The following is a 17,288-nucleotide window of genomic DNA, read 5'->3' on the forward strand; positions in this document are numbered from 1 at the left end:
TTATTTGGCTACAGACGAGATATCGGCAGATTGGAGCGAGCAAAACAAGAAGAAGTTCATGGCCGAGGTACGCAATTTCTATTGGGATAAACCTTTTCTTTCCAGATATTGGCCTGACCAAATTATAAGGCGTTTCATTCCTAATGAGGAGATTGCTAGAGTCTTAAAATTTTGTCATTCTCAAGCTTGTGGGAGACATTTTTCAATGAAAAAATCTCTGCAAAAATTATGCAGTGTGGATTTTATTGGCCCACCTTGTTTAAAGATACAAACATCTATTGTCTCTTATGCGAAAGGTGTCAAAAGCGAAGAGTTTTATCCCGTCGTAATATGATGCCCTTAAATCCAATCTTAGTGATTGAAATTTTTTATTATTAGGACATTGATTTCATGAGACCTTTCCCTCCTTATTTTGGATACCAATATATTATTGCGGCAATAGATTATATGTCAAAATGGGTAGAGGCAACAGCTTGTAGGAGCAATGATAATATGACAGGAATCAAATTTCTTAAAGAAAATGTGTTGTCTCAGTTTGGTACACCATGTGCTATCATTAGTGACCTGGGCACACACTTTTGCAATCGTTCATTTGAGGTTTTGATGAAAAAATATGGGGTTGTTCATAAAATTTTTATTACCTACCACCCTAAAAAAAGTAGACTGGTAGAACTTGTCAATAGAGAAATTAAGCAAATCCTAGCGAAAACAATTAACTCTGATCGCAAAGATTGGTCTTTAAGACAAGTTGGTGTACTTTAGACCTACCGTACAACTTTCAAGACTCCCTTAGGTATGTCACCTTATAGGTTTATTTTTAGAAAGTCTCGTCACCTACCCGTAGAGCTAAAGCATCAAACTTATTTGACCATCAAGCATTTTAATTTTGACTTAGGAGAGGCAGGTAAATTTAAAAAATTTCAGTTGACCGAGTTAGAAGAGTTGAGAAATTATGCTTATGAGAACTCTAAAATCTATAAGGCTAAACTGGAAGTGTTTCATGATAAAAAATATTCTTAGAAAGACGTTTAAGCCTAACGATCGAGTATACTTATATGATTTTAGACTTCACAAGCACCCAAGAAAACTTCGTCTAGGCAGACCGGCCCTTTTATAATGAAGTATGTTTTTGAAAATGAGGTGGTAAAAATAGAGGATCTTAAGGATGGCCGGGTCTTTAAAGTAAATGGTTAACACCTAAAAATATTTATTGATAGACATGTTCCTAAAGTAGAAGACATTTCACTTGCAGACCCGGTCTATCTACCTTAACCACACCATGCAGGTATGTTTTTCCTATTATTATTTAGTTTCTTTTCTTTTATTTCCTTTTCTTTCTTTTTGTTTGTTGTTATTTTCTTTATTTTCTATTTGCGTAATTTTGCCATTTTAGTTTGCCATCTCTTATGCTTATCGGGCTACCCACGTCACACATTAGGTGTATTCTACCATCTTCAATTACTTTCCATTCAGTTTTGATTCTTAAATTTTGATGACAACATTTCGTTTAAGTTGGGGGTAGTGCACATTATGCATTTACAAATGCTTGTTGGAACTTTGTAACACATTTACATGTGTCAGAATTTTTTTTTTATCATCACAAGTACATCCCTTCACATATGTACTTATTCTCATGCATCGCCACCTAAGTGAATTCAATAAATCCATATTGATCATTATGCTGAGGTATTCACAGAATTTCTAATGCATTCATCCAAGTTTTGTGATAAGATAGTGGTTTGACACATGTATCTAGAGAAATATTTTGCTTAAGTCTTTTATGTGTGAGATTTGGAGAGGATTGAGAGCTAACAAATGCTGAAAATTGTGATAAGCATTTATTGATTTTTTGAATTTGGCACTGTTTTTGAGAATATCATTGCATGGTTTGTGGTATAATGGTGAATATACTTGGAATATGATGAAGGTCAACTTAGGATTAACGTTTAAGCCTTTCAAGCTAACCCTTTCAATTATAGACCCCTAGTAGCCAATTTTGAGCGAAGAAACACATATAACCCTTTTTTTTCCATATACCTATATTATCCATACCTCTCTACATTAGAGTATAACTTATATATTGATTTTTTTCTACCCTTGTTACTTTCAAGTATGTACTAGATGTGGAATTATTTTTTGAGAAGAATATTAAAAAAAAAAAAAACACGAGTTACAAGGTGTTCAAGTGAGTGAGCTTCAAAGACAGAAATACCAAGGCTAGGTAGAAATAATAGAATATCAAGGTGACGTATACTTATTCACCAAATTGTTGAGCTGAAAAAAAAATAACAAATGAAGAAAAAAGACGTTATTCGGTGATTTGAAAGTTTGAATAGTACATCAAGTGAGAAACGTAGTTTATTGAGATGTTTAATAAGATTCCTTAGGCATGTACTTGGAAGTTTTTGAATCCTTTTTTTGTTTTCTTGTCATATAGCCTAACTTAACCCATATTACAACATTTTATTTTGACTGTTCTCATCCCAAGTAAGCTGTGGAAAGAATGGTTGAATTCTCATTTGTTAGTGTTCCTATCATAAAATCAATACTTACTTATTGCTTGTTCATAATTACTTAAATTTTCATGTGATTGTGTGTACACCACTTGTCAACTCTATAGAGAGAGCCCTTACATGAAACACTATTATACCCGTGAGTTATGGAGTTGAACCTTTTGCTTGAGACGTTATTGATATTGAATGTATCAAGGTTAATGGTAAGATGGAGCTTGGAGATCACACATACTCTATGAATTACTATAGGTGTATTGAATTTGATGGGGTTATTGAATTCTTTAGTTGTTTTGATATGTGAAGCAGAAAAGTGTAAATTAGTGACCTATTTTAATTATATCTAGAAATTGTTGGAGATTAGTAATAAGCAAGTTGAAGGGTATGATAAGTGTATAAAAGTACACTCGTAATATTCTATTATTAGACTAAAATATTAAAATGAGAATAAAAATTATAGAAATTAATTTATATTTTTGAACTTAAATTTTACTATTTTAAGATATAAGATAAACACATTTTTATATTTAATTTCGAAATGCATAGAACAGAAGGCCGTAGCATACATTCAAATCAGATCCAAAATACCATGTTAAGAAGATTTTCAGCGGGGCAAGACTTTTCAAAATAATAAAATAATCAATTTTCAAATATGATGATATTGTTGGTTGGTAGGGACGTACAAGTGCCTTGACAAATCTGATGAAGAGTTTAGGTGAGACGCGAATTTCGATTGTGAGAATGAGCACTTTTGTTCCAGCCCAAGAGACTCCACTTTCAACGGATAGGACTCTTCATTAAAGGAAGTTTTTCAAATGAAAAATGCTACTTACAATTAGTGTGCGCAATCTTTGCATAATCGGCTAATACAATTGGATTCTATCATCTTATTTTTCTTTTTCTTTCTCTGTCTTTTAATCTTTCTCTCCCATTTCATTTTTCCATCTTCTCAAACAGCTCTCTTTTCTTTTATACTCAACTGAAAGCATTCTATTACAGTATTACTCATGAAAAAAATCTAACAAACGAGATCCTAAAAAATCTAACACAATCCTCAAATGGTTGAATGCATCTTCTATTACTCATGATCTTCAAACATTTGAAGCAAAAAAATTCATACTTCCGTCGTTGAGGTTTAAACATTACATAGAACTAAAAATGAAAATAAGAGGAAACTTAAAAACCGCAAATCATGCTTCAGCCAAGCCTTTGCTCTTGTGGTACAGACTGACGAAACGCAGCAACACCACCTCTCAAATAGCTCTTCAACCTCAACCTTAGACGAAACCCATTTCGAAACCCATATACATGCCGACATTCACAAAATTTTCCGCTACTGTGCTGGCCCTTTTTTTTTCGCTATGTGCACCCCACATGCACGATTCCACCTTCATGTGAATGCCGTCCTTCCATCCCTCTCTGTTCTTCATTTTTATATCATCAAATAGACATGTATCCCACCCTACCTCACAGAAATCACAACCCAAGCTACTGCATCTCCACAATCCGCCAGCCACGTATTGGAACAAATCGAGAGGAAGAAAACAACTCCCGTGCGTCCTTTCCACCACGGAATCACAACCCGTGTACATCCACACTATAACCTTCCACGGGCTACACCACCGTATTCGATATTCAAGTATAGTTTCACCACCCTCTTCAAGCCGAAAGCCAACTTGCGCCACGGGTTACACCCCCGTAGCCCACTCTTCCTCCATGTTTTCAACTCACACGGCAAGCCCCATACTCCTCTGTTTTAACCATCCAAAAACAGAGTGAACTTTCGTCGCTGCTGGAGTTGTCCACGCCGCAAAACCCCACGAAGCTGCACCCTCACGACTCCCCACAACCACGACCTCAGCCTACGTTTGGTCCCGTAGCACTGCTACTCCGGCGCACCACCACCAGAACCCCAGATCACCACCGCGAACAACCCCATTCTTACACACAGCAACACCTCACACAACTCTGTTTTTCCCACCCAAAAACAGAGCAGTCGTCCACGCCAACAGCCCCGTTTCCTCCACACCTCAACCGCACGGGCCCCCATTCGTGCTCCTCAGATCAAGGCCAAACGCCAGCAGCGACGGAAGCTGCCAACCATTGTCCCGACTGTTGTAAGCCGTTGTCTCTCCCTCACGTTAATCTCACTATCCCTCCGTCTCTCTCTTTCTCTCAAATTATCTCCCTCTCTCTCATCACTCTTTCTCTCTCTATGCTCAGCCTCCCACCGCCGGCGTATACACCTCAGCCACCCAAATTTCCGTCGCAGCCTCTTCATGGTGTCGCTGTCTCTTAGTTTTCCTTGGGTAAGTGCTGCCGCCACATCATCTTGGTCTTTCTTTGTTCTTTTGTTTTTCGTGTTCGTCTGATAGATTTTTCTCATGAGTAATACTGTAATAGAATGAGAGCTGTTTGAGAAGATGGAAAAATGAAAGGGAAGAGAAAGACTGAAAGACGAAAGAAGAAAAGGGAAAATAGGACGATGGGACCCAATTGTGTCAGCCGGTTACGCAAAGGTTGCGCACGCCGATTGTATGTAGCAAGATTGTTTTCAAATATAGACTTTTCAAATTTAAAAGATGATGATAATGATGGGTGGTTATTGGATCACTCGAGAATGTTTGTGAAAATATTTGAAAATATCTGTAAATAATAGTAAAAAAATAATAGTAAAATATTGAATAATAGTAAAAAGTAAGTGAAAAGTAATAAATAATAGCAAAGAGTATGTGAAAAATAATAAAAAAATAATAATGAGAGTGTTTGAGAGTACTTGAGATACTCTTATTAGCTAAACCAATTTAGTTGGAAACGTGGAGGGTAGTACTTCATGTACGATAGCAGCTTATATTGGGAGTTTTTTATTTTATTTTATTTTTTGTTTTTGGTTGGGCTGTTTTTTGGAGAGTTTTTGTTGTTCTTCCTCAAATGGACAGCTAAATCCTTAAGCAAAATTAGAGATGAACTTGCACAATTGAGGGTATTTTCAGTTTGTTTTTTATTCATGTGATTGTTCTTTATTGATCCAAACTATTGTTTATCATTCTCTAATCATCGATGATATTTTCTCATCTCTAAATAATCTTGGAATTGGTTCCCTTCATAGATTCAGTCATTTTTTTTTTCTATAGAATGGTTAAGACCCATGATTATGTTTGGATTAATTTATTGTTTTTATTGATTTAATTCTCTGTTGCAATATTACACACTGGGTATACTATCATCATTGGGTTTTGTCAATAAGGATGATAATTCACTGAGTTTAAAAAGTTGTGAATGATTTCTCAAAAAGTTATCTCTGGATTAGTGTGGTTTGTAGTTTTATATCTTCCAATTGGTGACTTTGGAGTTGAATTCTCAATTCTGTAATTCAATGAATCAAGAGTGAACAAAAATACCTGATTTGAGTAAGGAATTCTTGATGCTTTGCTGTTAGTAATTTGAGTAACCCTTATTTTTATCATTATAGTTTTAGTTGTTAAATTGCATTTAAAACTAGTTCATTCTTATTGATCATTAAATATTTTCCTTTAGTTTTCATGTTCTCTCTATGCTTCTTTAATCTGTCTCCTTGAGGAATTAACACTCCAAATATGTGCTATAACTATCGCATTATTCTTTTGGTGTAATCAACACCAAAAACTTCTTGTGAAATTCGCAAGTGCATGACTCGTAACAAGTAATATAGTGATAAAGAAGGATGTCGAACCCACGATGACTATTTATCTATTAACTATTGAAATTGTTTTAATTCTAAATTATTTGAAAATCAAGAAAAGTGGTGGATTTTGAATTTTAAAAATAAAAACAAATGAAGAATTGACCAAACACTTATAAAAAAAAAAAAAAAAAAAAAAAAAAAAAAAAAAAAAAAAAAAGATTTCAACCAAGAAGAAAACACTAAGGAATCCAACTCACCTAACCAATCTAATCCAAAATCCTAACAATACAATCAATCAATTATCATCCTATTTGACGTTGAAATATTTTAATTTATCTAAGACCTTCTCTCGAGTAGAATTAGAACTACCCAACATATGATAACCCGTGATATATCTATACTAATTTAAAAGCATTTGAACACATTCAGATTAATAATATTTCACATAAAAGCCGCACAAATCACTTGACACATTCCTGTCTTTTATTCAATTCATAGCATACATCATACGAAGCTAAACTACATGTATCATCTCTTGAATTAACATGCATAATAAATCACTCAACTATTGACCAGATAATTGAAAGCATTAAACTCAATGGTGTATACTCAAAAGGAATGATGAAATTATGATCATATAAAAATAAGGAGAGGCTACATCGTAGCTTTAGAAATAGAAATTAGCTCATAATATAATCAAAATAAACCATAATAATTTTGGAACTCATAATGAAAATTGTACAAAAAGAAGATAAAAGAGTTAAGAAGGAAACTGTGCGTAGATCGAGAATCTCCATCGTCGGTAAACTCCAATTCGACCTACGTCTTCTTCTTCTTTTTCCAAGCTTCGAATTCCTCTTCAATGATGAAAAAATCCTTTTCACAAGGCTATGGTCATCCTCCAAATTTTTCTCATTTTCTTCCTCCCTCAAAAACCCTCTCTCCCTGTTTCCCTAAAACATGATTCTCAATTTGGCAGTTTTTCAACCTCTAACTTGACGCACCGTTTTCTCTATTAAGATATTCCTTTTTGAGAAAGTCTTCAACATGAGAGTTGTAGGGTTTTTTCCTAGATTCTCGGCGACATCGAGATTGCCATTATTGGAGTTCTCTAGCAAAAGTTATACTCCTAATACTGAAGTGTATTTCAAAAAATCCTAGAAATGAACGTTTCCTATTCTCATGACTCCTTCAATCTCCAAACTCCTTCAATTTATTTATTTTTAAACAAACAAAACTCTAATAAATAAGAAAATTAAACACAAACTAGTATAAAATTAAGAGTAAAAGTATAAAAAAATTTGTGTAGAAATTAAGCACATCATCAAACTAAATGTAGCCTTATGTGCTACAGGATCCACATTTGTTGCAACAATAAGATGCAACATGAGGAAAAAAGGGAGCAGTTGTATCTCGTTGAAGAAGTTCTTCTTATCGAGTTGTGTGTGGTTTCTCTTAGTGAGAATGTAGAAATCCTCATCTCGGTCATCATCCTCAGCCTCTTGATCAGTACCCTCAGCCTCCGACTAGTCAATTAGGTCAGTAGATGATGCAGAAGTGCCTACATCTACATTAGATGTGCCTGCAGCTGCTGCAGATGTGCTTGCTACTCGGGATCTCTCCCTAGGTTGAGCATCTCCTGTAGTCGATGTCTCAACTAAGCGATGGATCCCCAGTAGCTTGGCGATAACACCCACCGAGACCAAAAACTGAAAATCGCGTACAGTCACATTGTGAGAGGATGCATCCTCAGGCATGTAGCACATTCCTATATAAAACTCTGAACGATTGATGGGTATATCCTACTCCTCAATGTGTAGATACTGCTCTAGCCTCTAGTAGTAAAGATGTCTCTAAGGCTCTTCTGCTCTAATCTGAGCTTGTCAAACTCGTTGATCAAGACTTCTTGTTCGACCATAACGATTCGAGCTCTGATTTGAGCAGTGTCGTGGCTGGTTCCTTCCCTCCCATGTTTCCTAGTGGTTAGGACATGAGTCATATCCTAAAAGAAAGGGGAAAAAAAATAGTACTATAGATGCATATTATGTATTGTAACTAGTTACAAAACAATGAAGTTCAATAGATTTTTAACTGCGAAGGAAAGATCTTGAAATGGAAAGCACCTCTTCAAAGTTATTATAGATTGGATTTTGATGGGATTCTTATTTAGGATTCACTTAAAAGTTGGATTTGGTGCTATTTTACATATTGAAAAATACTAATGTAGTTAAGAAAATTTATAAAAAAACTTATTTCTTTACATGTCAATTGTTGATATGCTAAAAATTATAAAACTTTTAAATTTAAAATTTGAATTTAAAAAAAAAATAACAGAATGAGTTTTATAAGTAAAAGTAAAAGTACATGTAAAAGTCATTGTTATTATGACTATGAGCAGAAGTGTTTTTTATTGGTTAGTATCCACTTAAAAAACTTACTTCTTCATGTATAAGTTTTCTTATAAGTTTTTCTTAAGTATATTTAGTATTTTCTGTTTAGGCAATAAGATAGATAAAAAATTATAAAAAATCATTTAATAAAAATATTTTTTAAATTTCAAATTTTTAATAATTTTCTTCACAAATATCATTTAAATAAAAAATATTTTTCAATTTCAAATCTTCAATTTTTCATCTAATCATTATCCAAATATAAAAAACAATACAACTTTTCAAAACTTTCAAATAAAACACAAAAATTCATATAATTTTCTTTCAAATCTCAAAATAAAAATAATATTAAAAAATTAGAAAAATGCTAACTGACCTAAGAAAAACTTACAAAAAACGTAGTTACTCACATATCAGTTATTGATATATTGAAAATCATAAAATTTAAAATCTAAAATTTAAATTTTAAAAGAACAATAACAATATAAACCTTGTAAATAAAAGTGTAAGGAAAAATATAAATATATGTAACACTATTGCCAAAAGGCGAAACATACCCAAAAAGAAATAATGCCCATACCTTCACTGGTTTTTTACTATAATAAGTTAGTGCTGTGGTTCAAATTTAATAGTTATTGTAGCATGGCCAAAATGAATGAAATATATTTTTTTTTCCTTACTTCCTATTATGATTTGGTTGCAGCAGTTTTTTGAGAGCTATAATATTATTACTAATTAACATATAATTGATAGAATGGTAAAATATAATCAAATTAAATAATTTTAAAAATATAAATTAATATTATTTTATTATTATATAAAGAATATATGAATAATCCAATGTAAGAATTGAATGTGAATGAATTTGGTAAAGAAAAATTCATGTGATATTAACTACAACTTAGATTTGAGTTTAACAATTCTAACGAGAGTGTTCTAATGTTGCATTTGGATAGTAATATATTTTTAGATATTTTGTAAATAGTAGAGAAAAAATAATAACAAAATAACTATAAAATATTGATAGTAATAAATAATAACAATAAATAAATAATTAATAATAATAAAATAATTAATAATAATAAAATATACTGAAAATATTTTAATGCCCAAACTTCTAAACCATGAGTGAGTAGGAATTGATGCAATCCCGATAAGCTTCGTGTCGCAATCACGTTTGTCTTCAAAGTACGTGCCACTGTTGTAGACACTGTATTTTGTTGTTTCAAATACGTAAACAAAAATAATTTTTTATTGAGTAAAGAAATTTCACCATACACCTTATGTCAGCATATTTATTAATTTTTATATCATTTAAATATTTTTTTTAAATAAATTTCTAACCATTATTTAAATTTATAATATACTCATATTTTTTAATATTTCTTATATGAGAAAATCTTATAACCGGTTGTACTAATAACTCACAAATAATTGCCCCTAATAGTTTATTGTCATGTAGGTTTTGCATCTTAATTTTTGTGTGAATGCACGATAGTCGATTATTCATCACTTCGCAATCAATCCTACCAAATCCTTCCCCCCCTCTTGCAACTGATGCACCTCTCACAACCGATGCAGACTCTTTAGCGCCCTCTTGCAATCGATGGCAAACCCTCGCACAGGCGTTGTTCGGCCCTCGCGTAACTTGGTCCGGCCATCCAAAGAGAGGAAGTGACAAGTTCTTTATGAGTTTCGAGTTGGGAATAGGTGGAGATCGACAAAGGCGCAACTGGGTTCGACAACGACAAATCCTGAGAGAGCGACCTATGCTGGAGTCGACGACGGCGAGAAAATGGAGGTGAGCTGAGCATTGTAGATCTGAGAAAATCACGCAGGGTGAGGCTTTGGGGGTGGACAGAGGTTCTCTCTATGTATGTGTGTGCTTGCAATGGCTTCCAAATTCGCATTTTCCTTATTGCTTAATTCTTTTATGATGCATCTGATCTGTCTTCAAACTGATTCACAAGCCTTCCGATTATGCATTTTTTGGTTTTGTTTTCTTGTTTCTAAAGTTTAGTTTTTTGGGTATTTTGTTTAGTAATTTTTTTCTGGGTGTTATGGGTTCTCGAAATTCTGGTTGTAGGAAAAATAATTTTTGATTGTAGCTGAGCAAAAGATATGAGCCACATATGTTTATATTGTGTTTCGGAGAATTTGGTGCATAAAAGAATTTGGAACTTGCTTGTGGGTTCTTGGAAAAATAATTTCGGGTTGTAGTGAGCAGATAAATTCCAACGAAAGAGATGAAAGGGAGGTGCAGCGGTGAGATGAGTTTCGAAAGGGAGGGCCTGGTAGTGACCTAGTTCTTTTCTATTGTGTGTGGTTGCATCTATTTTCACTTTTGTGTAATTTTTGACGTGACAGGCTGGCAGCTCATCAAATGAAGGATGATGTTCTTAAAAAAAATAGCCCCACCGCTTAGCAGTGGGACTATTCTTATATATTAATATAAACATAATATTTCCCTATTCTCAAAATGACATCAATAGCTCAATAAAAGATATATTATTATTGAAATAGAAAGAAAGTTGAAAATTAAATAAAATATTGTTAGAATATTATTTTTTAATATTATTATTGTTTTGAGATTTAAAAATTTTGAATTATTTATTATATTTTGTGTGAAAATTTAAAAAAGTTATAATGATGAAATGAGACGAAACACTTCTTGTATCCAAACTCATTTGAGATTGCTGAGTTCCATGACGAAAAGCAATCAAAGATAAGATTGAAGAGAATGAAACGCATGTAGTGGACAGTTAGAGGTGACAAATCGTGTTTTTCGTATCGTATTTGTGTCTTGTTGTGTTAGGTCATGAATATTTGACTATATAGATCAATCCGAATTCAACCCGTTAAGTTAAACGTGTCAAACTTCCAAATCCTAACTCAAACTATTTAGATAACAGGTCGTGTTGTGCCACATATTTTGACCAATTTAATAATTAATTAAAAATATATTAATACGACATAATTCATTTAAATCTGTTTATTTTATATAAATGAGTTGAATTAAAATGCATAACTCATTTGACCTGATTAACATAATTTTTTATAAAAGTTAAACTCTATATTTATTAATAATTATAATATCTTAAAAATTATATATTAATATTTTTTAAATTTGTTAACATATAATAAAACCAATATTACAAATTATACAAAAATAAAGACGAGTTTAAGTCTAAAGTTATAATTCTAATAATAAAAACAAAAATATACTAAAAAATATAAATATTATAAATATTATAACTTAACAATTATAAAATTTAATTTTAAAATAAATTACAAACGTATCAAAATAGATTGATTTCGTAACTTATTGATCTATTTATAAATAGTATGTTAACCAATCAATCCGTTTTGATTTTTGCCGCCGCGACAGTGGTTACTGTAGTGGTCAGTGACTCAGTATAGCTTCCTCCAATCTCGAAGGAACTTTCAGTCCAGCTGGAGCTTTGATTCCAACGACTCGAAAGCGAAACGGAGCCAACGGCTCTGAAGCATACTCGCGACTTCCTTCGGGATCGAGTGGAGTCTTTTGGAAGGGAAATCCAATGGCGTGTGCGAACAGAGAGAGGCTGTTGGAAAAGGTTGATGAGAAGAATTGCCCAGGATGTCGTATGGATCGTGCAAAGGAGGAGCAAACTGGGGTGCCTTACAAGAACTTGTCCTATATATGGATTGTCTCCCTTTGTACTGGTGTGTCACCCTCTGCTCTCTTCGCTTTGCTCCTTTTAACTGGGAAACTGAACCATAATTAACTGGGTTCTTCGCATATCGTTGTTGCAATTTTTTATTTATTTTTTGATAATATCGTTGTTGCAATTAAGTTGCAGTACATCGCTTATATTTTCATGTTATATATGTACGTATTTATTTAGATGATCGTGATTTTTAGGCTGTGTTTGGTAAGTGAATTCACTATTATTTATTACTATTTACAAATTATTCATTATTTTGTTACCACTATTATATTACCTCAGTATCCAAACTAGCTTTAGTTTCTAAGAAAACTGGCGTGTTGGAAAAAAAAAAATTAAAAAGAGGAAAAAGAAGATAGGACTCATTTGAACAGTGAGATGAGATTAAATTTTTTTTAAATAAATTGAATAAAATATTATTAGAATATTATTTTTTAATATAATTATTGTTTTAGGATTTGAAAAAATTAAATTATTTATTATATTTCGTGTAGAAATTTAAAAAATTTGTAATGATGAAATGAAATGAGATTAAACCACTTTTGTATCCAAACAGAAAAAAAAAGCTTTAAGACTGTCTCATTTTCCTTAAAAAAACCTCTTAGGGATGGCTTAAGTAGTAAAGTCTTTCGTCTTGGTGATATGCTTCCTCCATGTCTAAGTTTCAAATCCAAATTTTATTGGATCCAAACAATTTTTATGGGCTGTCGGACTGGTGGAATTTTTCCTTGAATTAACCGAAATCTATTTGCAGGAAACTCTTCGTAGAATGCCTGTACACCTCAGGATTACTCGGGACTTTGTTCTTAGACACCTGGTGCTAATAATTTTTTTTTCCCCTTCAAGTTTTGCTTTTAAAATCGCATTGTTGTTCTATATCTGACCACAATACGTCTTCCCTTTCAAAAAATCAATTATCAAGGTTTGACCTTGAGTTCTTTGTACGTACCTTACTCCTGCACAGCCTAACTAAGGTTTACGAGCATAATAGAAAAACAGTGTTTAAATAGTAGACGAAACTAAAGCATGTCGTCTATTTCCCTTGATCTCTGAATTCTCTTAAAAGTACTTCTTTATTTCTTTCTTGGATGAAAACGCTCAGGGAATTTCTTTCAGTTTATGTGTGTGTCAGTTCATGATGCGGTCACATAACAAACCTTATTTCAGTTTTTGTTTTGTTTTGTTTTGTTTTTCTCAACTTGGCTTTCTTTTTTTCTTATTCTCTTAACACTTATTTTCTTATACATTTTCAGCTTTGCCAATATCATCTCTATTTCCATTTCTTTACTTCATGGTGAGTTTACAATCAAGTACAAGCTCATTATCTATTCCTATCAGTGAAGGTTTGAAAATATTACTTTGCTATATTGGGCATAGTCAGTGGTGCATGGAACTTCTTGAAGTAAAAGGACTCCTGAGGGTGATCAAAGCATGTGCTTATGTAATACTTTGGTGTGGTCTCATGAATATTTGAATCCGAAGGCTCATTGCATTTTGATTTTGTTTTGCGTTCTATTGCTTTATGAATTAGAACTTTTTCACTGTTTTTTCTTTTTTTTCTTTTTTCTGAATTTCAGGGAAGTTGTTGAGTTTATACAGTATATATATTGGAGCATTTCTTTCCCGTATAGGACTTGGACTTGGGTTGTTTAGTTCACTGAAATTATATATATGTGTAACACATCTCCTTTTTTGTTTCCTTCTATTCCATGTCTTGTAACCTTCCTTGTCCTAGCATAACATACTTGATATTCAGCCTCCTCCTGATTTTATTCTCCTTAAGATTGTCCTATATTTTTCCTCTTGTTTGTAACTGTTGCCCTGATCAATGCTTCTGTGCAAACAAGCCATTGTTCTCCGGCAGCAAATGAGCAACAAAACACGACTTGAGATTATGTACTCTAGCTCCTTTTTAGTGTCTTTGTCTCAAACTGGAAACAAGGCCTTTACACGACTAAATAACTTTCCATGTTGTGAATAGTTGCTGCAGAGATTCTTTTTGTTGATTACAATTTCTTCAAATTGAAATTGAGAGCATCAATATTTTTATCCTCTTATAACCAATATTTGAAATTCTCTATTAGAAGGTGATGAATGATGTTCTGAGTGTACTTCTGCCCTACATAAGTATCATTAAATTTATTTGATGTTTTTGATAAAAAAATTGATTATAATCCAGTGCTTTATTTTGAATTCCAATCCATTTAAACCAATATGCTATTTTATAGAAGCAGCAAAATAAGAGGACAGAATATTAACATTGTGGTACAGAAAGAAAAATTTAGTGGTTATGGAGAATATGCTAGCAATTTTGTTATTCATATTCACATTTGGAGTTTCTCAGAGTTAATAATCTATACGTCTGCATATGCTTTGGTATGATTTTTTAAAATGTTATTATGGTAACAATGTTCAACAGTGCAACTGTCAATCCGTACATTTGACTTCTTGTTTTGCTATTGTGATTATCTTTTATATTCAATATGCAGAAGATAGTGTGTCTGGTCAGAAATTAAAATACCAGGTGGTCGTTGATAAATTATTCAAAAGTTGGCCAACTGTTTGTTTCTTTTTCCTTTTGGATTCTAGTTATGGCATTAGTGGTACAAACTGCCAAGCATCATGTGGACCCTCCTCTTTAAGTAGTTAATGCTATTTTACAATTGGCCTGCTGTCATGACTTCCACATCCATCATATAGTGGAAATCTGCAGTTTTTATTTTATTTTATTTTTATAATTACCAAGTTCATTGCTTCAGGACTAAGGTTTTTGTATATGAATCCTTGGAATTGATACTTTTCTTGAATGCATGAAATGAAAGAAATTTGTCTTTTGGCGGATTGATTTTCAGATCAGGGACTTCCATATTGCAAAGAGAGAGGAAGATATTGGTTTCTATGCAGGATTTGTGGGTAACTTTATGGTTCTATTTCCGGCCCTAGTTGGTTTGTCTCACTGAGTTTTAACCTAATCGTTAGATTTCAAATAAAATCTAATATATGCTATTTATATCATCTAGGATCTTCGTTTATGGTTGGAAGAGCTTTGACGTCTGTTTTGTGGGGAGTGGTAGCTGATCGATATGGTCGAAAACCTGTTATATTGATGGGAACATTTTCAGTGTTAGCAAAATTATATATTTTTGACTTCATGAAGAATGAAATTAGTTTGATTACATTATAGTTGCACTCTTTAATAATGGGGTGATTAATACTTTTGGTTTTAGGGTTATATTCAACACACTTTTTGGCTTCAGTACAAGCTTCTGGATGGCACTTTCCATGAGGTTTCTTCTGGGATGTTTCAATTCTCTACTTGGTACAATAAGGGTATGTCTCTGTTGTGTGTACAATGCAGACACACACTAGCAAGACTATTAATGTGTACGATGAGAGCTACTCTTCAGTGATTGATCGATTTCCTGTAAAAGATGTTATATGGCCATTGCTTTCCTGCTGATTCAAGAGTTTACTTTGTGGCTATACTGTAGGCATATGCTTCAGAGGTTTGTAGAGAAGAGCATCGGGCTCTAGGACTGTCAATTGTATGAAAATAACTTTGGCATTTTTTGGAAATTGTATCCTGTTATTGGCTGTGAAGAATATTCAACTCAAATTTCATTTCAGGTTAGTACATCACGAGGCATAGGACTGATTATTGGACCCGCCATAGGAGGTTTTTTTGCCCAGGTACATCTACATTTCTTCTGAAATGAGATATTTTTGCTCCTACCCTTTTCTATTTACCTTTCTCACTTTTGTGTTTTGTGATAACGGATCTGGCTGTCATTGACTAGAACTACAACGTCTTAGGCACGTGCCTTATGGCTTTATTGTTTCCTGCATCATGATGCTAACAACTTGAAAATGTTGTTTACTAGATACAAATTACATTAAATATATTGAGAAGTATTAGCATTTAGGTACCTTTACTTATGTTCATCAACATCATCTTCTATAACACCCCACCCCCTAGGGTTAAGAACAATATCTTTTTTAGAAAATAGAGGGACTAGTGTTACTAACCTTGACTTTAAAATTTTATTCTAAATGAAGTACGAGTATAAAAGATTCCATAGAATCAAATGCTTATAAAAATACTTACAATATAAAAGAGTCTACAAAAGCACTTATTGAAAATTGTTAGAGGACATGGTTGTAATTAGTGTAACTTGTAAGGGTATAATTGTCCATTGTATGTAGTATATATTGTGATTGTACATCAATGAATGAAGTAAGAGAATTCTCTCCATGTTTGATTACATGGTATCAGAGAGTTGAGTAGTCTATTGGTGTTGGTCGTGGTATAGTCGTTCGGTTAGGAGAGGCCAAAATTGAGCCCATTGTTTTTTGAGCTCGTTGGAGTTTTTTTTTTTTTTTTTGGTGTTCAATCTCTCATCATTGGTTTCTTCTGTCGGATCCAAGGCCATTGTCATTTTCTAAGCACTTCGGTGGCTTCTCTCTTTGTCGTCGGCGGCCGGTAGGAGGTTCAAGGTGTTTCCGTTGGGTTTTCGGCGTCGTCTTCTATACTTGAAACTAGGGTCGAGCTCTCCATCGTTGTTTGTGCATACCGGCGTGTTCCCTGTCGTCAGCGGCTGTCGAAAGGGCTATCTATCGTCGGCAACGTCGAAGTGTCGGTGTGTTTGGTAGGGTTGTAACCGGTCTGGATAAATCTTTTAAAAAACTGTCTACATATAAAAATGATATGCAACAAAAAATAAGAAGCATGGAATCACATGTGTGTTTTTTGCTCAATGATCAAGACCCAAAACCCATAAAATTAACAATAAAAATCCATCCAAAGCCAAAACATGGCAAGACAAGTAACAAATGTTATATTAATTTTATGTTATTAGTATTATACATGAATTTTAAGATTTTAAAATTTCATGTTATATTAATTAGCAATTAGCATATAATATATAATATAAAAAAATCATAAAAATATTTATATATATAATATATAATATATATATATATATATATGAATCGGTTTGGTGTTAGAAAAAGCAAAACC

The 17,288-nt window shown here is 33.0% G+C and overlaps 1 protein-coding gene across 3 annotated transcripts in view; it reads left to right on the forward strand.

The window, feature by feature from the left end:
• Positions 1–11,935: 11,935 nt before the first annotated feature.
• LOC121239243 (probable peptide/nitrate transporter At3g43790) overlaps positions 11,936–17,288 on the forward strand; it is a 31,192-nt gene continuing 25,839 nt past the window's right edge. Inside the window, exons 1-7 of one of the 3 annotated variants that reach the window (XM_041136439.1) lie at positions 11,936–12,269; positions 13,525–13,565; positions 15,124–15,184; positions 15,292–15,394; positions 15,499–15,601; positions 15,763–15,816; positions 15,899–15,961. In XM_041136439.1, the coding sequence (XP_040992373.1) occupies positions 12,125–12,269; positions 13,525–13,565; positions 15,124–15,184; positions 15,292–15,394; positions 15,499–15,601; positions 15,763–15,816; positions 15,899–15,961 (570 nt within the window). In that variant the 5' untranslated portion in view covers positions 11,936–12,124. Of the gene's footprint in view, positions 12,270–13,524; positions 13,566–15,123; positions 15,196–15,291; positions 15,395–15,498; positions 15,602–15,762; positions 15,817–15,898; positions 15,962–17,288 lie in introns of those variants that run through there. The other 2 variants (XM_041136440.1, XM_041136442.1) reach the window with 2 other exon arrangements.

This window comes from Juglans microcarpa x Juglans regia, chromosome 7D (assembly GCF_004785595.1).
Source record: "Juglans microcarpa x Juglans regia isolate MS1-56 chromosome 7D, Jm3101_v1.0, whole genome shotgun sequence".
NCBI classification, from domain to species: Eukaryota; Viridiplantae; Streptophyta; class Magnoliopsida; order Fagales; family Juglandaceae; genus Juglans; species Juglans microcarpa x Juglans regia.